This window comes from Schistocerca serialis, chromosome 2 (genome assembly GCF_023864345.2).
Source record: "Schistocerca serialis cubense isolate TAMUIC-IGC-003099 chromosome 2, iqSchSeri2.2, whole genome shotgun sequence".
NCBI classification, from domain to species: domain Eukaryota; kingdom Metazoa; phylum Arthropoda; class Insecta; order Orthoptera; family Acrididae; genus Schistocerca; species Schistocerca serialis.
In genome coordinates, this window is record NC_064639.1 from 750,837,014 (window position 1) to 750,863,100 (window position 26,087).

General features: G+C 41.6%; 1 protein-coding gene across 1 annotated transcript in view; it reads right to left on the reverse strand.

The window, feature by feature from the left end:
• The window catches only part of LOC126456384 (cubilin-like), a 393,168-nt gene that overhangs the window by 34,888 nt on the left and 332,193 nt on the right, over nt 1-26,087 (reverse strand). Inside the window, exon 7 of the mRNA XM_050092138.1 lies at nt 8,896-9,151. Within this exon, the coding sequence (XP_049948095.1) occupies nt 8,896-9,151 (256 nt within the window). The remainder of the gene's footprint in view (nt 1-8,895; nt 9,152-26,087) is intronic.

Here is a 26,087-nt window from a genome sequence, read left to right on the forward strand (position 1 = left end):
TGTTCTGTCGTCAAGACGACTTTATGCTTTACACATTAGTTGGTGAATTGACCTCACAGCTGTGCAACCACCCAGACAGATCGCCACTGCACCCAGACTCTACGCATGAGCAGTGCTGCTGCCGATCGTGTCCTTTGTCCGCCTCCGGCTCATTGTCAGTAAGCGAACAATTACACCTGAATTCGCCCGAACTGCGTCTCTGGCCACTGGCGCGTGCCGTTATGCTCCGCAGACGCCTGTCAGCTGGTGCGTGCAGTCCAACTCCGAGGCGACTTTCTAAGATAAAAAGACTCCTCCGCCGCACGATTGTTCGTGCAACCTCGCATGGTCTCGTTTTCCATGGTCATATAAAAACTTTATTTCCCATTGCGTTCCTCTGTACCCACGCTTCTGTAAGCATCGTCACGATAGGCTAAGTTCTCGATCTTCTGCTTGTCAATTACCACTATTCTGGAACGACCATCTCTCGTTCTCCCTCCTCCTTTGCTTTGTCACTTTTGCTGTTAATTATGATTCGAAAGCACAAAATTGTTGACACTGTAGACTATTTATTTATTTAATCGGTTGCCCTCTTAGAAGCTGATCATCACACTTCAACTCACTATCGTCGTCAACGAGGCTACAATACTGGTGAACTGCAACGGTAAGGATGTTGTACGTCAAGAGTGAGTTGAAAATACAGACTATAGGTTATCTTCGAAAGCAATTTAATTGAAAACATTAAATATAAACAATAAAATTAGTGTGTTTGTGGGTGTGTGTGTGTGTGTGTGTGTGTGCGTGAAAACAAGGTTGGATGAAGGAAGAGAACACCAGCAACAGAAGAGAAACTGTACTATTTCTGTGTGTGTGTGTGTGTGTGTGTGTGTGTGTGTGTGTGTGTGCATGAATATAAGGTTGGAGGCAGGAAGATAACATCAGCAAAGAATTACACACAACAGAAGAGAAACTGTACATGTGGTAAAAAAATGAATAAATTACAATTTACAATAAAAAAGAATTGATACAAGACACGAGTAGCGAAGCACAGCTTGAAGTTGTATTTCATATGGAAGGGATAAGGAAAATGGAGCAAAAGCCTTTCAGCACATTGCCTTTTCGGCTTTTGTTTGCTAAGTAGAGGCTATGGGACTGTTGCTGGTAACTGTGGCATCTTAAAGCGCACGTATTTTGTTGTGATTCTCATTAAAGTCTTTCTTAATGGAATGTCACGCTATCTTACGTGCAGTTACACTTTGGTCTGAGGAAGGCCACTGCGTCAGTCCCGAAACGTCGCCTTAGTTCAGTAATTTAAGACTTTAAAATTTCTTAGAAAATGACGTGGCAGTCAGTAATGATCGATTTTAGTGAGATTAACATCGACTGCGAGTTTCAGATTCCGTCTACTTCAGAAGTAGCATTCGTTGTCAGTCTGATTATGGATTATGGTGGTGACTGGGCAACGGAGGTTATCCCTGATGACTTAACAGATGTCCTATCATTCTGTCCCTTTTTCTTGTCATTGTTTTTCGTAAGCTTCTCTCTCCGGCCAATTCCATGGAGAACCTCCACATTCTCTACCATGCCAGTCCACCTAATTTTCAACATTCTTCCGTAGCATCAAATCCCAAATGCTTCAATTCTCTTCTGTTCTGGTTTTCTCACACACCATGTATCAGTGCCACAGAACGCTGTGCCCCAAACGTTCATCCTCAGAAACTTCGTCCTCAGTTTAAGAGCTATGCTTGAACCAGCAAACTTTTCTTCGCCAGAAATGCCTTTTTCGCCAGTAGCAGTCTGCTCTTAACATCCTCCTTTCTCCGGCCGTCATAGGTTATTCTGCACCCTAGGTAGAAGAATTGCTTAATTTCGTCTACTTCGATATCTGCAACTGTAATGTTAAGTTTCTTCCTGTTCTTAGCTCTGCTACTTCAGTCTACCCTCGTCTTTCTTCGATTTATTCTCCATTCTTATTCTGTAGTCATTAGTCTGTTCATTCCATTCACCACATCTTTCAATCCTTCTTCACTTTCACTGAGGATAGAGATGTCGTCAACGAATCTTATCACTGATGTCCTTTCCCCCTGAATTTTAATCCCGCTCTTAAATTTTTATTTTGTTTCCCTCATTGCCTCTTCGATGTATAGGTTCAGCAGTTGGGGTGAAGGACTATATACCTTACACCCATTTTAATCCGACCACTTCGACCTCGATCTTGCCGGCCGTTGTGGTCGAGCGGTTCTAGGCGCTTCAGTCTGGAACCACGCGGCTGCTACGGTCGCAGGGCTGACAGCTGACAGCTAAATTCACCAACATCAGTTAAAATTAAGCACGTCTCAAGATATTAGTGCCTGTAATGTCACATTTTTGGATTCGTCTGTAGGTTGCTAGATGCATTTTGTTAGAAAACACGGCTAAGAACCGCAGCCCGCATAAATAATGAATTCGCACCGCATGTGGCACGCAGGTCGCTGTTTGACGACCACTGTGCTGCACAAAAGTATACTCAAACACACACGGTTTGAAATTTTCACCTTTGTGACAAGCATCAGTGATTACAATGACAAAATGTATAACAGTCGCGGAGCGAGTTACTTTTCGCAGCCGCTGTTTTATACTCGATACACAGAACTCAGCCCGCCTTGTGTCAATAAAATAACATTAACGGAAACCCTAATTAATACCATCCTCTGGCTTACGAATCAATACATTGAACATGGCATGGTGCACACGCTTTTCTGTGTTACACAAACAAAACACGACCAGAATGGGTCAGGGCAGTTTAAATCTTAATCATTGACCTGTTACATATCCCACTACCAAAACGTTTAAAGAGCTATATTCACGCAGAGATCTTAAAAATACTTTGACCCATTACAGAAATAAAAAGTGAAAAGTGAGGATAGCACTATATGTACTAAACTGTGTTTCCGTTTGAGCGGAATTAAAGCACGAAATATTGATTTTCCGGTCACTTGGATGACCTTCACGCACAGAAAGAGGAAGCTGTAAATGTACAAAGTTTTTTAGTATAATGTAAAAGTATCCGATGAACTCTTGGCTAATAGTTAACTACTTGTGAGCGAGGGATACACATGCTTAATATGTTCTGTAAGTAAGACGAAGAAGAGACAATAAATTTGTTTGATTCTGTCTTAGCAACAAAATTGTGTTAGGTGCATTTAAGACAGTTTGTGATGAATAGAGAGCGAAACGGCGATAGATGGCGGTGCGAAGTAACTGTTTTGCCCACTCTCAACAAATTATGCGAATATGAAAGTACATTTCACTTACCAGTGCTGGGACGTTTCGGAAGCGAGCGGAAAATGCAGTCACAAAAAGATTATTTGATCAGTGAATAATGCCAAATGCTCTAAACTACTGGTGTTACACACGTCTTGAACGTTCACTAAATCGACGACATGTGAGTACGCGCCATTCATTATATCAACATGGCTGCCCAGTATGGCGACGCAAGACTTAATTGCCGTCGGTGCCCTGATTCACACGCCTAGACTCTTAACTTTCATAACAAGCAAAAGGTCTTTTAAAGTGACAAAACAACGCTCAAAAACACTGTAAGCTACATCTACGTTTAGTTATCCCTAGACTGAACATTCATTTAAGAAAATAATCTACAAGCTGTAGTGTGCCGTGAATAAGACACACAACCAGGTAAAGATACAGTGGCTTCAAATTTATGCTCACGAGAATTCCTTACAAATAAATTCTGATGCAAGTAAAAACGACCATTGTCGAATAAGAAGAAAACAGTGAGCCGACCCGAGAAACGATCTCGGGACCTTTGCCGTTCGCGGGCAAGTGCCCTACCATCCGAGCTACCCATGCACGACTCACGCCCTGTCCTCACAGCTTTACTTCCGCCAGTACCTCGTCTTCTACTTTCCAAACTTCACACAAGCTCTCCTGCGAACCTTGCAGAACTAGCACTCCTGGAAGAAAGGATATTGCGGAGACATGAACATTGGAAAGGTGTATTTAACTATGTATTTGAAATCCTTAAGTGTGTTTGCGGTCCGGCGTTCAGTTTTAATCTGCCGGTAAGTTTCATATCAGTGCACACTCCACTACTGAATGAAAATCTCATTCTGGAAACATCCCCCAGGCTGTGGTTACGCTATATCTCCGCAATATCCTTTCTTACAGGAGTGCTGGTTCCGTAAGGCTCGCAGGAAAGCTTCTGTGAACTTTGGAAAACAGGAGACGAGGTACTGGCGGAAGTAAAGCTGTGAGGACGGGGAGTGAGTCATGTTTAGGTAGCTCAGATGGTAGAGCACTTGCCCGCGGAAGGCAAAGATTCCGAGTTCAAGTCTCGGTCCGGCACACAGTTTTAATCTGCCAGCACGCACTCCGCTGCAGAGTGAAAATCTCATTGTGGATGGACAAAACAAATTAACTTTACCCTCAAACGAACATTTTTGGCCAAGACGCAGTTATCTCGTGTGTGCCACTATTATAACGCCCATCTATTCTATGTTTTCATGCAGTCCACGGAATGTCGACGTCTTCATTATCTCCTACAATCCTGTCCTGAACGGTATCTCGTCCATCACTATCGGAAAAAACCTTCGTGGAATGTTCCGGCTTCCGATGGTGGGTCCTGAGGCACCACATCATGGCTTCTGCAGTCCTACGCACCTGCTCCGTCGTCTGAAACGCACATGTAACCGGCCTATCCAGATGACGTTCTCATTTAAAATTCATCTCGATGTTATGACTAATGAATTTTCATCCAACCTTTTAAAGAAAAGACTAAAACGGCAACCAAGCAATTTGTCCTTTTGTGTTCCATGTCGAATAATTAAAGTAACTACAGGTAAGTATGGTCCAAAACTGTTACTGGGGCTAATTGTGTAAATGATCTGACTCTTGAAGATACAAGACAATTAGGACAGACATAAAGACAACTCAGCATAATGAAGAACGTGTTTATCTATATATATTCGAAGAATGCGTGGATCTGATAAAGTATATAGTGCAAGATTTTATTTCTGCACGCAGATAAACACTTATTTGAGCTTTTTATTTGTCATTTCTGGATATTTGGAATTACTGAATGACTTTTGAGTTTGATTTCGTCAAGTGAATACAATAATTTCCTTGCCTCAAACAAAGGGGGCTCCGCAACGAAATTTTAGAGATTATCTATTTCTATTCTTACTTTAACAAATATATATTATTTTGAAGCAAATATAATAGTCTTGCTATAAATACGTTATTTGTGATCTAGGAAACAACCTGCATATGAGACGTGCAGTCATAATACATAAAGACTGAAGTAATCAGTTAAGAAAATGTCATCGCTGTAAAACAATATCCGCCTTTTATCTGGCGTATTTAATTTGATTCTTTCATTTTCAGCTTTCCTCCCCCTTCTCGTGATCTATTAAGCCATATGAACCAATGTAAGTTTCCTTAACTGAGAATAATACTCAATTTTGCTTAAACCTTTGTGATGTTATTTCATTTTGTACAGCTGATATCACTGGTACGTTATTGAAAAAATTTACAGTGGAAATCCGGGTGAGTCTGACTGTATAAAGTGGAATAACCGGTTTGCAAAATTCTTTTTTGCCACCATTGCAGCTATCTCATTGAGATCTCAACTAATTGTAGTAATCGTTCAAAATAAGTCTGATTTTCAATTTACGAACTCTGATTTGCTAGTGCGAACAATATCGACACACTTCAGAGATTCGAAGCAGACACGGTCGTGAAAATCAGAAAACAAAAAGTTATTCCAGCAACCTACAATATTTCGCGCAAAATTAACATTGCTGTTTATCTTTAATTTAAGTCTCCAGTTGTAGAGTTATGAGTTACCAGTTCTGTACTATAACATAATGAACCGTAGCCTTTAGTCTTAACAGTTAGAACGCAGATAATGTTCGTACTGTGGTAGCCTCTCCTAGTCTGTTTACGTAACAAGTTACTATATGGCATATTTAAGTTCTTAAAGTTGAATACAGAAGTTAGTTTGACTTGCTATTTAGTTTCATTGAATTTTACTACCCACTTTTTCTTAGTTTTTAAACATTGTATCTAAGACTCACACTCTAAAAAGTCGAAAGCGGTCGTTATAAATTACTCTCGAATAGATTTGCTAAGGCTCTCCATGTTCTCGAATGGCACCTCAGCATTGAACAAAAATGGGGGATCCAGCCTAAAATCCAGGTGCAGGTTCTTATACAAATGAAATGACACAATTCGTGAGGTTTTAATGGTATCTAGAGTGGCAGTGAGTCTTTGGATTGAGTTGGGAGGCGTGACAGTGTAATCTGTACAGTTGTTTGAACCACTGTAGGAAGGTGATTCAGTGACTAGAGCACCTGCCCAGTAAGTAGGAAACCAGGATTCGATTCCCTACTGTGGTATAAATTTTCGCTCGCCACTTCAGTCTATATGTATAAAAACAGACCAATGAAGTCTCTAAAATAGTGTCATTTCAGTTGTATAAGATCCTGCACCTGGGTTTAAGGCTGGTTGCTGATGTGCTGTTCCAGAACGTGGAGGACCATGGCAAATCTGTTCTTTTGTAAGGGGGAATTTAAAGTAGACTGGGTCGGCAGTGAGAATTCATATCGAGGAGGGAGGCGCGCCAGGAAATCTGTGCAGTTGTGCGAACCGATACCACCTACTCTGGCTCACCGCTTGTTGGTGGTTTTGGGATTCTCTGTTAGTACGGGCATGTTATTTAAGATTCGTGAGGAGTCCCTCTCCCTCCCGAGAAGCAGAAAGGATTTAGACCTTTGTAATGTTCAGAACAGAGAGGAGGCCCTGTTCGTCAGCTGTCACCTGCACCTGTGGCGATGAAGCCTGATGTGTCTCACATGTCTATTATTCGAGGCCTTACGACCCACCTCACTCAAACCCCATGTGATGATATCGGACATCGAAGCACCTTTCTTCTACATTAGTCAATTCTTTCTTGAATTAAGCTACATTCATACCGCACTGATACCCACACGCTTGATGACGATGAGGGCGATATATACTTCCATGCAACTAAACAGGATCCCGAATGTGACTGAAAGCAAATACCATACTACAAAGTGGCGTGCTGTGTGGCAGGCAGTGCATGGCACTGCCACCATCCTTGATACTCATGTGCAATCTGCATGGTATATAACTGTTAATCGGAAACAGTTGTGCCAGTCCCGCCTACATCACATCCACCTCGCTGATTCACCCTTGTGTGCCACATGCCAAGTGATTGACACGGATGAACATCGTTTCGAATGCGGGTCGGCAAAGGACGTTTGTTATTAGGTGCGTCAAAAAAAATGTTCAAATGTGTCTGATATATTATGGGACTTAACTGCTAAGGTCATCAGTACCTAAGCTTACACACTACTTAACCTAAATTATCCTAAGGAGAAACACACACACCCATGCCCGAGGGAGTACTCGAACCTCCGCCAGGACCAGCCGCACAGTCCATGACTGCAGCGCCTAAGACCGCTCGGCTAATTCCGCGCGGTTGGTGCGTCAGATATTGGCTTTTTTCACACGCACGACTCCCGACAGGATAACTACACGATCACTTCTTGTCCCAGATGGGGTGTATTTCCCAAGAGCAAAAACGAACTCTGTGACGTTTATTAGCGGTCACGCTGTTCACTATCTATTCGGCAATAGCGAAAAGACATTACCCGATTTTTGGTATTACCTCAACGAACGACATTATGCGATCGTCAAGAACCCTAAAAAATGTTCAAATGGCTCTAAGCACTATGGCACTTAACATCTGAGGTCATCAGTCCCATAGACTTTGAACTACTTAAACCTAACTAACCTAAAAGCATCACACACATCTATGGCCGAAGCAGGATTCGAACCTGCGACCGTAGCAGCGCCGTGGTTACGGACTGAAGCGCCTAGAACCGCTCGGCCACAGCGGATGGCTCAAGAACCCTAAATACGTACAATATCTTTCTAATTTTCATTGTAGAGCATTCCATATTCCGACTCGCAGCTGGATTATCCAAGATAGGAGAAGATAACCTTCGAACCTCTTTCCAGTTCCAAGCGGCGTAGTAAGCTGCTGCCAGCCCGTCCCCTTCGGGGGGAATTGAAATATTGAAATTCAACAAAGTAACAAAATAAAATCACCGATTTTATCGCCAACTGTTATTTTTTATTATCTTCATCTTTTTAACACAAATTCTGTAGGCTGAAGAGCGGCGTAGTAAGCTGCTGCCAGCCCGCCCCCTTCGGGGGGAATTGAAATTCAATAAAGATTCAATAAAGAAAAAAAAATTCCAGTTCCTTTGATTACTGAGATTGAAGAAACAACGGAAACAACACAGCGACGAGAAGACAGTCATCAGAAAACATGGAGCGCCCTGATGTAACGGGACGACTTTTATTGTTGTACTTATGTTACTTAAGAGGAACGGCATTCCTTTATCCATTTGTGTATAAAAAAAAAAAAGAAACACATGGCTTAGTGGCTAGCACATCTGCCTAGTAAGCAGGAGACCTGTGTTCGGTTCTCGGCCTTGGTACAAATTTTCACTCGCTCCTTCAGTCTATGTACATACAATAAAACAAGGATTATGGTGATTTCTTTCTCAGTCCTTCTTGACCAGTTCATCATGAATGACGATGTGCTGCCGGCCGTAGTGGCCGTGCGGTTAAAGGCGCTGCAGTCTGGAACCGCGAGACCGCTACGGTCGCAGGTTCGAATCCTGCCTCGAGCATGGATGTTTGTGATGTCCTTAGGTTAGTTAGGTTTAACTAGTTCTAAGTTCTAGGGTACTAATGACCTCAGCAGTTGAGTCCCATAGTGCTCAGAGCCATTTGAACATTTGACGATGTGCTATTAAACACCCATCCTTCAGGCCAACTATTTACGTAGGCGAGTGATAACGTAGCTACAGAGATGTCGCTTACCTTGAAGCCCATGGACTCTATGGTGAGGATGACCCTGGCGAAGAGCCTCCTGTCCGTGATGAAGCGGTACTGGCAGCGCACGCTGTGGTGGTGGTCGGGGCTGCGCTTGTAGACGAGCGTGTTGAGAGGCGAGCGTAGGCGGCCCGAGGCGCTGCGCCACGCGGGGAACACCTCGTCGCAGGCGCTGCCCCGCACCGCCTCGCCGCTGCGGCTCGCGTTGAAGAAGTCGTAGTGCGCCCAGTAGTACAGCGAAGACCTGCCGTGGGCACAGGCTAAGGTCGCTTAACGAGTTACCTCACAACATAAGACGATGGGTAAAACGTAATGACCAGCTGCTTAATGGCGGATTGGTCCACCTCTGGAAAGAAATGCGGCGGCCGAGAAGCTTACGTCTACGATTCAGCATGATTTTAGGAAGCTTCACTCTTGCGAAATTCAGCTAGCATATGGGACAGGTTCAAAAATATGTGAGTGGTTTGAAGACCCCAGTACGTTGTCCTCGATGGTGTATATTCATCAGAGACAGGACTATCGTCAGGAGTTCCCATGGGAATTGTGACAGAACCGCTATTTTTCTCTATACCCGCACATAAATGATTTGGAGGACAGGGTGGACAGCAATCTGCTGTTGTTTTCTAATGATGTTGTTGTGTACAGTGCAGTGTCGAAGCTGAGTCACTGTAGGAAGAGCCGGCTGAAGTGGCCGTGCGGTTAAAGACGCTGCAGTCTGGAACCGCAAGACCGCTACGGTCGCAGGTTCGAATCCTGCCTCGGGCATGGATGTTTGTGATGTCCTTAGGTTAGTTAGGTTTAACTAGTTCTAAGCTATAGGGGACTAATGACCTCAGCAGTTGAGTCCCATAGTGCTCAGAGCCATTTGAACCATATTTTTGACCCTACGACTTATCTTAGAAGCTAGATTAAGGAAAGGCAAACCTACGTTTCTAGCATTTGTAGACTTAGAGAAAGCTTTTGACAATGTTGACTGGAATACTCCCCTTCAAATTCTGAGGATGGCAGGGGTAAAACATAGGGAGCGAAAAGCTATTTACAATTTGTATAGAAACCAAATGGCAGTTATAAGAGTTGAGGGGCATGAAAGGGAAGCAGTGGTTGTGAAGGGAGTGAGACAGGGTTGTAGCCTCTCCCCGATGTTATTCAATCTGTATATTGAGCAAGCAGTGAAGGAAGCAAAAGAAAAATTCGGAGTAGGTATTAAAATCCATGGAGAAGAAATAAAAACTTTGAGGTTCGCGGATGACATTGTAATTCTGTCGAGACAGCAAAGGACTTGGAAGAGCAGTTGAACGGAATGGATTGTGGCTTGAAAGGAGGATATAAGATAAACATCAACAAAAGGAAAACGAGGATAATGCAATGTAGTCGAATTAAGCCGGGTGATGCTGAGGGTATTAGATTAGGAAATGAGACACTTAAAGTAGTAAAGGAGTTTTGCTATTTGGGGAGCAAAATAACTGATAATGGTCGAAGTAGAGAGGATATAAAATGTAGACTGGCAATGGGAAGGAAAGCGTTTCTGAAGAAGAGAACTCTGTTAACATCGAGTATAGATTTAAGTGTCAGGAAGTCGTTTCTGAAAGTATTTGTATGGAGTGTAGCCATGTATGGAAGTGAAACATGGACGATAAATAGTTAGGACAAGAGAATAGAAGCTTTCCAAATGTGCTGCTACAGAAGAATGCTGAAGATTAGATGGGTGGATCACATAACTAATGAGGAGATATTGAATAGGCTTGGGGAGAAGAGAATTTTGTGGCACAACTTGACCAGAAGAAGGGATCGGTTGGTAGGACATGTTCTGAGGCATCAAGGGATCACCAATTTAGTATTGTAGGGCAGCGTGGAGGGTAATAATCGTAGAGGCAGACCAAGAGATGAATACACCAAGCAGATTCAGAAGGATGTAGGTTCCAGTAGGTACTGGGAGATGAAGAAGCTTGCAAAGGATAGAGTGACATGGAGAGCTGAATCAAACCAGTCTCAGGACTGAAGACCACAACAACAACACTATGTTCAGGTACAGCATTAGTAGCGTCCTGCTGGACACAGTTACCGCGTCTACATATCTGGGCGTAACGTTACAAAGCGATGTGAAATGGAACGAGCATGTGAAGATTGTGATAGGGGAGGCGAATGGCCGACTTCGGTTTATTGGAATAATTCTGGGAAAGTGTAATTCATCTTTAGAGGAGACCACAAGTAGGACGCTAGTGCTAACTATTCTTGAGTACTGCTTGGGAGTTTGGGACCGGTATCAGGTAGCATCAAAGGAAGACATTGAAGTAGTTCAGAGGCGGGCTGCTAGACTTGTTACTAGTAGGTCCGAACAACACGCAAGTGTTGCGGACATGGTTTGGGAACTGAAATAGGAATCGCTGGAAGGAAGGCGACGTTCTTTTCAAGAAACACTGCTGAGAAAATTTAGAGAACAGGCATTTGAAGCTGATTGCAGAACGATTCTACTGCCTCAAACATCTATTGTGCTTAACGACGAAGTAGATACGAGAAATTAGGGTTCATACGGAGGCATATAGACAGTCTATTTTCGCTCGCTCAGTTTGCGAGTGAAACAGGAAAGGAAATGACTGATAATTAGTGGTACAGGGTACCCTCCGGCACGCGCAGTACGGTGGATTGCGGAGTATCTATGTAGATGTAGATTTTGCGTGGCATTGGTTCTTGAAGTCCTTGCATCGTTTAAGGCTAACAAGAAGCTGTCTTACAATATCTTTATTCACAAACGGTTTCGATCACGGATCACCTCCACAGCGGGAAAATATCTAGCGTTACGACTTCAAAAGTTACACATTCTATTTAACCATAAACATGTACTATAGAGCTGACTTGCTTAAGTCAGAAATACATACTTAACGCCATACTAACGGCTTAAGCAGGCAGAAAACATTGAAAACATGAAAATAAGTGACATGTAACAGCAGTAAGTGCACAGCACAATTTCTCGGGCATAGTAATGTTGTAAGAGGTCCGAGCAGATCTAATTTCGATGTATTGCTCATGCGCTGCCTGCAATAGGCAAGGTATAAGAGAATCTCTGACCAGAGAGCAGTGTTGACTGCAGTAGGAACTGTGTAGCTGTAGCAGTAAGTTGTTGCTAGTCTGGAGTCTGCTCTGGTCTGCTCTGCTGTATCATGTTGGCTGGCCCAGTCCCGGTGCAGCGATGCCGGAGCCTGAGTATTAATGTATAAGGTAAAAAGCAGCCTCGCGCATGTGTAGTAATGTTATCTCAAGTCGTATGTAAATGTTTTAAAACTCTCGTAATAATAATCTTCCTCATAAAAAGTAACTTTTAACAACCATTCATTTCAGTTTAAAGAATTTACTAATTTCTCGCATCCATGATCATCCCGATTATTGCAATAGAAAAATCAGTTGCTTCCTTTCATAAACGACAGATAGCTCGGCCAGCATTGCACAGAGCTGTGCCGGAAAAATTTATTGTAGGAGCAGATATATCCGGCGACGTCATTGAGGTAAGAATTTTTCCATTTTTTATTCAGAATGATCTGTCAGGGCCATGACGCAGCACTGCTGTCGTCCAAAATTTACCAGGTTAAATTCACAGTGAATTATTGAAAAGTCATAAGTGAGCGACATTTTAATTGAGAGGTTAGTTACATTGTATTATTACCAGGTTACTGATATTATTTTTTTTTTCGGATGTTACACTGAATGTGAACGACATTATTATAATTTTTATTGTTGAGAGGATTAGGAATTTTTCTGTTTTGAGGTTACGCTAAATGTGAATGAAATTTGAGCTTAGATTAAATCAGAAAGAATTTTGTGTGGAGGTTAATGAGAAAAGAATTTTGTGGGGACGTTACACTGAATGAGGATATTTTTTTGTATTGTTTATTCTAAATAATTGTGGGGAGGTTACACTGTGAAAGAATTTTCTGTTGGGGTTACACTAAATCAGAATCATTATCCATAATATTTATTATATTTTTATGGGGAGGTTACAATGTGAGTGCTATTCTATTCTTATTTTAAAATGATTACGGCAGTTGAAAAATAATGTTTTCGCTTTTGGGGTACGTCGTCGGAAACCCGTAGCAATAGCGCAGTTGTATTCTGAAAGGTATCCTGATGGAGTCAAGTAACAACGATACGTTTCTGCGAACATTATTAAAAAAACTTCAGTGAACGCGAAATGTGAAGAAAAAAATCTCTTCAACGACAACAAAGCTTGCAAGTCAGTTGTAGGATATACTTCTCTGGTTGAAAAGTGTGTATGACATATGAAGTTGTCACAATCAATACTTTTCCACTGTGAAAATGATCAGTGATCGAAACCAGTTGTGTATAAATATATTGTAGGCAGCACAGTGGGTATCATGCATTTGTCCAAGTACATCGATGCTGTTGACAGTCGTCTGAAAAACTTTTTGCTAACACGGAGACCACAAGCCACCGGACTTCCGTAATTTTTTAAATCTGAACTCAAATTTCAGTTCCCAAAGCAGCTTTATTTAACTGAGAAAAATTCTCGAGAAAACCTACTCTCATGTTCTCCGAGCATCTCTAATTCCCTAAACGTGAGCTGGGCTGCGTAGCATGTAGTACAATGCTTTCCTCCCATACATAAGGACTGTGTTCGATTCCTAACCAATGCATTCTTTTAAACGCCGGTGCATGCTCTACCAACAGCTCCATTAACCAGTAATAGCTGGTTTCAGTTTTTTTCGGTAACTACTTTTTTCGTTTTTTCGCTCAGTTCGAATACACGCGTCATTTAAATAAAACAGTCATCAAATGCATGGTAATTGACACATATATACTTATCATTTTTGATCAAAAATGAGCTTGTTATTTGTAACTAAAGGTCGCACACAAATTTAACATTCTCGAGCGCAAACATAATTTCTTATTCAATGACGTTTTGTGAAAGATTACTCTTAAAGATCGTTTAAATTAAAACAAATTTTAACTTCCGCCCCCATTAAATTTGAAGTTAAATTATTATGATCGAATAACATCTAGTTACTTGGATGGAAACTTTTGGGCAAGAGAAGTCACTTCCACAATATTTTCACACCAATTATACCTCGCACTTCCAGATAGAAATTTGGTTACCAATTTGAATTCTGAAACCTATAAAACAAAATCATTAAAAGTTGTAGTTTATAATCATACTATGATTATCGATGTAGAGGTCAGAACGTGGAATAAAAGTTCTGTGGCGCTGCACAATTCCAACGATCGTCGATCCTGAAAATCCTTCAAAAAATCAGAGGCAAAATCGTCCGTCGTGGGGAAGTAGCCTTGGGTGATATTAGGTACTCACTCTTCAGCATGAGACTCAGTCTCCAAGTTGTGTCTCAGTTTCGATAAAGTCCAGAATTAATCTCTTAAAATAGAGCAAAAGCGACTGTGTGCAGACTTTACTGATTTCCCGGAATACAACGTTCCCAGGAATATATAGTTCCCTACAGGTTACGACGTAATAATTATTGTTCTGAGCCACACACTAGGGAGGAGTTAAAAAAGGCACCTATTCCATTCAAGAAATTAAATTTTTCCTTGAATGACGTTTCCTTCTATATTTCATGTTCCTAGCTACATTTCAGCATACGTATTGTATTAGATTAAATAATATAATTCACCAAAGTTCATTCGATATTCAAAATTGTAGCTTACAACCCTGCCTCTAATTACAATTACACTGCTTTCCTACTCTCCGAAACTCTCGATCAGAAGTACGAAGTCCATTGTTCATATAATCTTCCACATTATATCCACAGAAAATTAATATCACGAGTTAGAGATAATTTACCTCTCGCAGTCATAATGAATCTTTGAGCCGTATAAATTTCTTGGTGTAGTGTGGCCATGGTATCTCACTTTCGTTTCAATTTATTGTGGTAGCTATTGGACGAGGGACGGGGCTCGATAAATGTAAGCCTGCTGAGAGAGACATTATGAAAATCACATACTGCTGGTGTCGGAGATATCTTGAGTGGCTGTGGGTACATGAATGTCGAGTGAGTGAGCGTACAGTTGTGGATTGGTACTCTTTTTGTAGGGACGTTTGAGGGGAATACATGGAATATAGGGGGCCGGGTGTTATGGTCGATATTGACGAATTGCATTTTGGCAAAAGGGAGTACGAGGGAACCTCCGGTCGGATTATGGGTTTTGGGGCCTATAGTTTCAGGTCAAGAGTGTGACGATGTAGCGTTTGAAGTAGTACCCAATCGAGGGAAGGAAGTTTTGGTCAGCTTAATTGAAGATCACGTTGCAGAGTGTTGCACTGTAATTTCAGATGGTTTTTCTTCATTTAGGGATTTAGGGGAAAGGGATTATCAGCATCTCGTAGTTCAAAAATGGTTCAAATGGCTCTGAGCACCATGGGACTTTACATCTATGGTCATCAGTCCCCTAGAACTTAGAACTACTTAAACCTAACTAACCTAAGGACAGCACACAACACCCAGCCATCACGAGGCAGAGAAAATCCCTGACTCCGCCGGGAATCGAACCCGGGAACCTGGGCGTGGGAAGCGAGAACGCTACCGCACGACCACGAGATGCGGGCTATCTCGTAGTTAATCACAATACTGAGTTCAGATCGTTATCCACAGTGGCTTGCACAAATAGCATTGGTTAGCTGTGAAATCTCTTGTACGGAAGGGAAACGCCGGATTTCCACAATTACAGCTTGGACTAATATTCATGGAGGCGTAGTATTCCCCAAACATATTACCCGATTAAATGTTTTGTTAAACGTGTTGGGTAAATGTACCGTCCGAAATATGTTAGCTAATTTCACGTTAGGATGGGGGGTAGGGACGTGAATTTGTGTGTCTATGGATGTATGTGTGTGTATGTGTGTGTGTGTGTGTGTGAGAGAGAGAGAGAGAGAGAGAGGGAGGGAGGGAGAGTGTTCTCGTAATGTTTTGTTTGTTGTGTATCAGGGTATGTGATTTTTGTTGATGTCTTTCTAGGCGAGCTTCGGTTCTTTTAAGAAGTTCCCATGTAGTAAGTTCAGTTTTCCATTTTTTTCTTTTACTGCATTTGACTATTTTGACATATTTCATTGTTGTATTACACCATAACGTATGTTTTCGTGTACTGCAGTACGTAATAGAAATTTCGCAGCTGTCATTTGTCTTTCGTTTCCGAGCACTAATATCAATACGATTTTTTCGACTCTGTACTAGCAATATTAATGGCGAAACGCCCGATACAGCTAAAATTTGTATCCCGTCCATCAGTTGACCTTAACACTAACACTACCATTTATAAAACAACGACATATATAACATTGATCATTTTTACCTACATATGTCAACTGGAGAGCAGGATACAAATGTTGTGTATAGCTATATAGCTCAGCTATTTTCACTGCTGTGATCAAAACTATAACTTTCAGTCGATACTATTCACATCGAAGGAGAAAAAGAACTGTACCCCATAGTGAAGTACGGGATACAAATTATATATGTGTCGTCTTATTGCCTCTTCCCGTAGTTCAACTGAGGTACAGGCTGCAAATGTAACGTACGTCTATTGCCACGTATTCGTTGGCAGTGTACATATATGTAGGTCAACGGAAGTATGGGATACAAATATTATGTACGTAGCTCCTTCTGCCATCGGTAGTACTACTGTGTACGTAAGAACAGAGTATTGGTGGTAGCGGAGGCGAAAAAACAACTCATGAAAAATTTGTGTCGCGTGCTTCGGTTGCCCTATATAGTTCTACTGAACAACACGATATCAACACTAACGAAAACGAAGAAATCGACGTACGCTAAACTTGTATCCCGTGGTGCAATTAACCAATACAGTTAGAATGAGGTGACGTGAGGTATTCTATGCTACCAATATTTTCATCCATTTTTCCCCTTTATTTTCCACACAAATAATACGATACAAACACGCGATATCCGTAACATGAAAATACTACTTGCATTGATATTTGTCAACTATATTTTTCGTCTCTCGTATTCCTTTGTTTCTGAACAGACTTGTCAGCTCGTTCATCCGTGTAATAAATGCTCTCTGGCCAATTCTGACGTCATTGGTCAAAGCCGACGGGTTGTATCCTCTGCTTCACTAGACCCAAATTTCTAGTGGGGCTGCAAATAAGCACTTGGTCGACAAGTTAAATTAAAAAGGTAAATAGGTGACATTATGAAATATGCTCTATGTGGCCTTTGTCTATAATTTGTGCAATACTGCGAACTGGAAAGGTGTCTCACACGAGCCAAAGGGAATCCATATTCCATCGACCATAAATGCTGCATTTTCCAATTTTACACTTAACTCACTTGCAGTTTTCATAAGTGAATTTTATATTTAAATGAAGAGATATTCTAACTGAAAAAAAAAACAAACGAAAAATATAACTACCGAAACGAGGTCCAACCAGCTGTTACCAGTCTCGAGAACTACCAATTTAGTTTTCATCTTAACGTACTTCACACAACATTCAAGTGCTCGCAGGACGTGCAACGAACTTGAATCGCATGCGTGCCACCTACGTGACATTTAAACAAAAACACGCTGCCCTTAGAAAAATTCTCTTAACTTTAGTTTGTTAAGAACGTTCGGGACGTTTGCAAATCGATTTTCCCGATGGTTTTTAAGAGTTACATTGAATTTCTCTCGATATTGATTTTTAGCCTCTGATCTTCACGTGTCACAAACACACAAAATTTAAAAAATCCAACTGCTTTATGGTGCCCCAGTAAGCTTACGTGCGGTTTTCACTGGGTTATAACGGACAATGTGGCGAATTTTCTAACTACACGTGTAGTTACATGTAATTTTTAATTACAATGGTATGATTTTGGAACTACAGACGTTATTACAAGGCATTGGAAATTTCCTTCTAAAAGGTATCACGATGGTGACAAGTAATACGAATTGTTTTTGTGAACATTATTAAAAAAAACTCGATGAACTGAAAATGTGAAGAAACAAGCACTCCAACGATAAAGAACAGAAACTGCTGAGAAAATTGGTGTGGTAAGACTCGATTCACAGCTCGCTACGAAACAGCTTGAATGTGGAAGCAGGATCCGTTGAACAATTTTTCTGCGAGTACTTCATTCGTTCCGCATTTCACTCCATGAACAGCGTCAACGAAGTGTCTTTCAAGATTCATTACTGGTCATCCAAACAGTCTCTACGAAAACTGCGCAGTTGCTCTGTAAACGAATGAAGCATCGCTTACAAATTTTGGGCAAATCATATTTCTCAGCGTACACTGCTTGTCCGTGCAAAACGCATAGTATTTGAGAGACGTGGGTTAACAACGCTTTCGTCTGTCAACTTGTGGTGTGGCTGTTTCACGGATCGCACAACTGGTCGCTGTGTTATTGGTGGGACTCAGAACACGCAAAACTTTAGGATGACAGATGTCACAACTGATAATGGTCCCCTGGACATTATGAAAAGCGGGAGATTGGTTTAACATGGTGTATGATCACCACGGACAGCAGTGCATGCCCTACAACATGCTTCCATGCTGACCACAAATTTAGCAAGGAGTTCTGGTGGTTGAGTGTTCCATTCCTCCACCAGAGCGATTGACAACCACTGGATGCTCGTTGGTTCATGTAAACGTGCTGCAATATGTCTCTCCAACGCATGTCATACTTGTTCGACGAAATCTAAGTCTGGGGAACGCGCAGGCCAGTCCATTCGCCGAATATCCTCTCTTTCCAAGAGCTGTTCCTCCTTGCGCTGTTCGATGCGGTCGCGCATTGTGATCCGTAAAAATGAACTCATAGCCGAGTGCACACCATAAAAGTCGCAAATGGGGAAGAAGTACATCGTCACAATAACGGTGACCTGTGAGTGTATCCCGTTCAAAGATATGGAAGTCAGTACTCTCGTGCAACATTATGCCACCTCACACCATAACATCTGGGCCACAGAGACGATCATGTTTGACGATTATCCGGATTACATTACGTGTTCCCATTTCACGTCATATGAGAGTACGTCATTTGAGGATGAGGGTACATCCGGAATCAGTACTCAGACTGAGTGTGTGAATGTGCTCCTTCGATCCTGTGATGGCTTTCGCTACAGGTTTTCGAACCTGCGTTACGGGTTGGGGAGCTTTAACATTCACCTTGACAGCTCACGCTGCAATACTCAGGTAGATGAGTACTTGTGGAGTGCACCTGCCAATTTCTTGGCCTAGATCTTCTGAGGAACATTCGCCAATGGCCACCTGGGCAGTGTAATCAGACCGCGTTCAAAGAAAACGGTATTAACATCAAAATGCTGAAGCATTCGTAAGATAATTCGTGAATTTACTGCCCTCCAGGAAAGCTGTTGCTCTCAAATTATACTCGAAACAGCGAGCTGGATGAAACTTGAAATAGAAAACTCCGAGATGTTTAGTGAGGCATGGAACTATTAGACGTCATAGAAGACAGAGTATGTATAGAAGTCGAAACTGTGACTCTGTAGTTTCGTGGGCACGAGCAACCGGCCTGGGGGAACTTAGGTTAATCATTAATTATTTTCTGGTCACGTGATTCCCTCGTAACATTTGGGGATCTAAATTTGCTAGTATGGACTGGGATATCTATGGACTAATTGCAGATGGCAGTCACAGACAGTCTTGTGAAGTGCTTCTGAACACATTTCCCGGAAACAGTCTTGAGCAGCTTCAACAACACATGAAACACGTGTGCTGGAACTTTAATAGTGACAACTATTTACTTTTACTGACTTTCAACCCGTTGCCAGTGATGTGGAAGTCATAGTATACTCTTATCAGTGCCAGTTGTGTTGACAGTTCGAGCGGCGCGGTCTATTACCCGACGAATTTGTAGCAGTTCTAAAGCGAATGCCGTGAAGTGTTTCCTTCAGTTTAGAAATCCAGTTGAACTTACGAGGGCTTAAGTCAGGGGAATGCATTAGGTGGTACAGCACTTAGGAGCCCCATCATCAAAAAAATCGGTAACAGCTTGCACTGTACGTGCTTGAACATTGTCCTGCAAATTGATGGCCAGGTCCCGCAGACAGTGTCATCACTTCTGTCTGCTGTTCATTTTTGGAACGCAACCTGCGACCAGCTTAGAGACAGAAGTGTTGACATTCTCTGCAGGACCTGACCATCATTTTGCAGGACAATGCTCAAGCTCGTACAGTGCAATTTGTTACTGATTTGTTTGTCTGGCGGGGCTGCTAAGTGGTATACCACCTACTGCTCTTCCCTGACTTAAGCCCTCGTTACTTCATCCCGATTTCAAAGCTGAAGGAAACACTTCACTGCATTCGCTTTAGAACTGCTACAAATCCGTCGTGCAATAGACAGCGCCGCTCGAGCTGTCAACATAACTGGCACTGCTAAGAGTATCCTACGACTTCCACATCCCTGGCAACGGTTATACACAATGCTTGTGACTACTCTGAAGGTCAGTAAAACTTTGAAACACGTATCTATTTTGTACGAACTGTAAATAAATAGTTGCCACTATTAAAGTTGCAACCCTCATATTTTATACCATGTAGCTACAAGCAGGCCTGACCTTATCGGACAGTGTCAGTATAGTCATGAATTAGCGATCATGAACAAAGATGGATACCAAAGTTAATCAATCTATTAGCTTTTGTGCCGGGAAGAGCAACTGGGAACTTATTCAAAAGAAAACATGTCCATTAGTACCCGTGTAAATTTCAGTTTATTTTCAGTTGGCTGTTGATTCGTCTATCACATCTTCTGCAACTTTTTGGAGAGATGTTATCTGGATTTCGTTTGGTAATGACTACAAAGCCGAAACTGGCCAGTAGCGAACAAACAGAAAATTTTATTGCCCGTAACGGACAATGTTTTCATTCCAAAAAAATATCGTGGCCCTGAACCCGTGTGCAAACAAAGTCATCAAAATAACCAATTTTTCGCCTGCTACTTAGATAACGCATGCACATAAATTAGTTCCGATTTGATGAGCGTAAAGTAATTATGGGCAGAGATTAAACTAATTTTATAAAGCGCTCTGGACACGTATGTGCCAAGTAGGTAGATTAAAGAACGAAAAGACCCACTACGATTCAACAAAAAAAATCGAAAAACGCTGAAGAAGCACAGATGTAGCACTTTCTGTTAGAAAAAGAAGGGGGAATGCTGGCAGTCGAAAGTTAATTGAAATTTGTGCGTCTATAAAAAGATCGATATGAAAATTATACAACTTCTACCCTCATATCTTATCGAAAAACCTTGGAGAGAACATAACAAAATTCTGGTCCTATGTAAAATTAGTAAGGTAGCCGAGGAATCCTATCCAGTCACCTTTCGACAAGCCTGGTGTGGCAATAGAAAATAGGAAAAGAAAAGCTGAAGTTTTAAAGTTAATGTTCAAAAAATAACACGCGCAAAATAATACAAACATAGCATCGCTCAACAAAAACAGAATATTGGGGGTACAGGCAAAACTGCATGGAACTGCAGTTCGGTTTTACAGAGAGTATCTTTCGTCACTGGCCTCTTAATTAGCTTGCAATTGTCGCAAATCTCTGGCCCAGTACAAAGTCTCAAGCAACTGTAAAAAAAGTGTAAAGAACGCACCAGTAAGTAACTAGCATCTTTAACATCGGTTAGCTGGGGAACTCTTGAGCATATTCTAATACACTGTAGAGCCAAAGAAATTGGTACACCTGTCTAATATCGTGCAGGGCCACCATGAGCACGCAGAAGTGTCGCAACACGACGTAGGATGGACTCGATTAATGTCTAAGGTAGTGCTAGAGAGAACTGACACCATGAATCCTACAGTGCGGTCCATAAAACCGTAAGGGTACTAGGGGATGGAGATCTGTTCCGGACAGCAGATTGCAAGGCATCGCAGACATGCTCAATAATGTTCATGTATGGTGAGATTGGTGCCCAGCGAAAGTGTTTAAACTCAGAAGAGTGTTTCTAGAGCCAATCTGTAGCAATTCGGGACGTGTGGGATGCCGTATTGTCCTGATGGAATTACCAAGACGGTCGGAATGCACGATGAACATGAATGGATGCAAGTGGTCAGACAGGATGCTTACGTGTAACCTGTCACATCTGTCAGACTCGTATCTAGACATATCAGGTCTCCCATATCACTGTAAGTGCACAAGCCCTACACCATTTCAGAGCTTTCATCAGCTTGAACAGTCCCCTGCTGACATGCAGGGTGCATGGGTGTCTCCATACCTGTACACGTCCATGCACTTGATACAATCTGAAAGGAGACTCGATCGATCAGGCAACATGTTTCCAGTCGTCAACATTCCAATGTCGCTGTTGACGGGCCTAGGCGAGGCGTAAAGCTCTGTGTCATGCAGTCATCAAGGGTACACGAGTGGGTCTTCGGCTCCGAAAGCCCATATCGATGGTGTTTCGTTGAATGGTTTGCACGCTGACGTTCTGTGATGGACCACCTTTGAAATCTGCAGAAATTCGCGGAAGGGTTGGAGTTCTGTCACGTTCAACGATTATCTTCAGTCGTCGATGATTCCGTTCTTGCAGGATCCTTTTCCGGCAGCAGCGATGTCTGAGGTTTAATGTTTTACCAGATTCCGGATATTCACGGTACACTCGTGAAATAGTCGTATGGAAAAATCGTCACTTATCGCTACCTCGGATATGCTGTGTCCAATTGCTCATACGCCGACTGCAACACCCGTTCAAACTCATTTACATCTTGATAACCTGCTTTTGTAGCAGCAGTAACCGATCTAATAACTGCGCCAGACACTTGTCTTATACAGGCGTTGCCGACCGCAGCGGCGCATCTGCCTGTTTATGTATCTCTGTATTTGAATAAGCATACCTATACCAGTTTCTTTGGTGCTTCAGTGTTTAATAAACTACCTTGAGGCAGAAATAATTATGTTCGTAAGTCAGCACGGAATGAGAAAGCTTTACTCTCGTGAATCTCAGTTTACCCTTTTCCCATATATTTTGAAAACTCTGAATGCAGTGCAAGAAGCAGGTTCCATACTCCTAGATACCCGAAAAGTGTTTGACCCAGTCCCCCATACAGACGGCCTACGAAGATCCGAGCAGGTAAGTGAGTAGCTCCATTGACAGAATTCAGTACGATATCCCGGACTGCGGGTGATCATCAGAGGCAAGGGTATCGTCAGGAGCGCCTCAGAGAAATGTGATAGGACACTCTTGTTCTCTGTTTACGTAAACGATCTGACTTGTAGAGTGAACAGCAATCAGCGAGTGTTTGCTAATAACGGTGTTTTGAACGGTCGAGAGAGTGTTTGAAGGAAGATACTGGATGACTTAGAGAAAATATCCGTGTCGTGTGACATACGGCAGCCTGCCTGAAATGAAGAAAAATATAAGTTAGCCCATATGAATAGGGAACCGCTTCGATTAAATAACTTGGCATAACGATTTGCCAAGTGCTATGAAATGGAGCGAGAATTTGAGGTCCCTAGTAGCAAATGCTAATGCCCGATTTCAGCTTATTGAATAATTGTAGGAACATTTAGCTCACCTGTAAAACTGATTGCTTATAGAATTCTTGAATATTGCTCCAGCGTTTTGGAGCCCACCGGGTCAGAATAAAGGACGACATATAAGCATCGGGTTCGATCAACACGGGATTATTATGGAGATACTTCGTAAATCCAACTTTAAATCACTCGAGGGAAGACGACGTTCTTTTTACACAAATTACAAAATTTACAGAGCCGGAATTAGCGGCTGTCAGCCGTACGATTCTACTGCTGCCAACGTATAAGGACCACGAAGACAAGATAAGAGAAATCTGAGCTTGTAAGCAGGAATATACTCGTTTTTCTGTCGCTTCGTTTACGAGATGAACGAGAATGGGAATGGCTAGTAATGGTGTAAGGTACTTCCCACCATGCGTGGTACGGTGGCCAGCGGGGATGGACCCGAGAGAGACGTTCCGAGAAAATGTTACTGTACGACAAGTAATTTAAGTAAGTCATAAAGGTTTTATTGCAACCTAATCCATACTGCAGATTGAAATACACATTCCGGTCTCTTTGCAAGACTTGTAAAGAAATGAAGCTTCACCTGAAAGAGTAGGAGATATTTGTGGTATGGTCCGGTGAGGAAAGAGCAACCTAATATAAAACAGCAAAATACACCCATATTTTGGGTGGAGCTACGATGACTGGTGTACTGGAATTCATGGAATTTATCTGTTTATGAATATTTGTGTGGATATTATACAGAAATTTGTTATTTTTCACAATAATCAAAATTACCTTATAAACTTTTCAATAATCAACGTCCTAGGCAAGTAACTATTTATGTGAAAGTTCTTTGGTGAATGTAGAAAAAGAACGAAAATAAGATGTCACCGAACCAGAGAGAGAGAGTAATGTTAAACGGTAATAAAAGCAACCATTTTGTGCCATCCATTTTAGTGTAACTTGTAAATTGCAAAAAACTGGAAATGGAAAACATACGCTTAATTGAGTAACGGGCGACAGGAAAAATGCACGAAGTACAGAGATGAAACTAAAATTTCAGTGACACCGCAAGTTCCATAGATTTCAGAGTCTTTCAGTTCTATTAACAATAATTTCCGCTCGTCGCCGAACTGTGTTTCTATAAAAAAGTTATTTGCATTTTCAGTGCAGAAAAATTTATCATCTGTAGGAGGTTTGTGAACAACCATAAACTGAGTACCAATTGGTACTTTTAATCCAGTCGATCCCCATGCAGTATAATACAGCGCATAGATGGCCAGAGATATATTACCAAGTTATGTGTAATAAAAAGTCGTTCGTTAGAAAAGGTAAAATTGCCGATCGTAACTCCTTCTAAAACAAAACTTCTGCAATCCCACATAACAAGCTAAAGGGACATGGAAGCGCCAGACTGAATCTCTTTTAATAATCCGAAGGTTTCGACATAAAAATAATGACTAATGTACTGCTGTAAAAAACTTAAAGGGATACTGATATCGTAAATATAATACATGAGTAATAAAATAAATTTGTCAACGTTTCCCGCATTTGCTTTTGAACTTGTGTTTATTAATTCATTCATGATCCAGTGCCTATGTTCCTCCTATTACTATACGTCTGTTTTGAGTATACTACTGTTTATTTTTTGGCAGTTTCTTATCCTTATCCCGCCTTGTGAATGCATCGGCTCTTCTTCTGGAGGTGTCATAATTCTTTCCATTGCTCTTAGAGGCAAACAATATAAAATTAATAAGAATTCAAAGCACATTGTGTACTAAATTATTGTCGTAATGACTTTCATCATATTGTATGATGACTATGTGAGACTAGCATGCTAGTGTTTATCTGTCTAGGTGGCACTAAGGTTTTGTGCTGGGAGATCAGTGGCGCTAGACGACGTATGTAGAGCGTATACGAAGCAAAAAATACAGTGACAAATACCATCAGGTTAAACTGTTACAGGAAGTTTATTTGGCTACCGAAACTGTAGCTGTCTGTTACTTATACGAGCGGTGTCAGTAACCGTCACCAGAAGAAAACAGCGTTTCATGATCAACCGCTCTAATACGCTAAGGCTACAATAGGCAGTAGCAGAACTGAACTCGAGAACCTACATCGAAATTGGTTAGTCGATGCCGTGCCTCCGCCTGGTGAGATTTGAGGTGCAGTGCACGACTCTGTGATCCATTGCTAATGTCCGATGCTAAATGAAATAATTTTTTCACATTTGTTTCCAAGGCCGCTTTTGGTCATCTGATTCGGCTATAACTGATACACTACTTGTCAAATTTCCGAAGAACACCTGTTAAATAGGAGGAAAGTGCGACAGCATATACTGCAATGAGAGTCTGTCTGCCCAGTATCGTTTATCGTAGTTGTATCAAATGTGGAAACATCTCGTGGGGATACGAAGAAATTTACTGTACACAGATACAGATCTGTAACACATTTATTTACAGTCGAAGACGGGTGTACTTTTAAATTAAAGAATATCTGTCGAATATTACACAGACATTTTAACTGAGCATCATACAACAAGATGAAATACAGATTTCCTGAAATAGATTTGCTAAACTGTTTTGACATTGTAGGAAATATAGAATTGGATTGAAGTTGATCTGTTTTAGTAGGGAAAGTAAGAAGGAAAGAAAACACTAATATTATGGGAAACATAAATTAAGAGCGTGTGGATACGAAAGTTGACCCTTTATATTCATATTCTCAGTTGTATCACTGCAGTC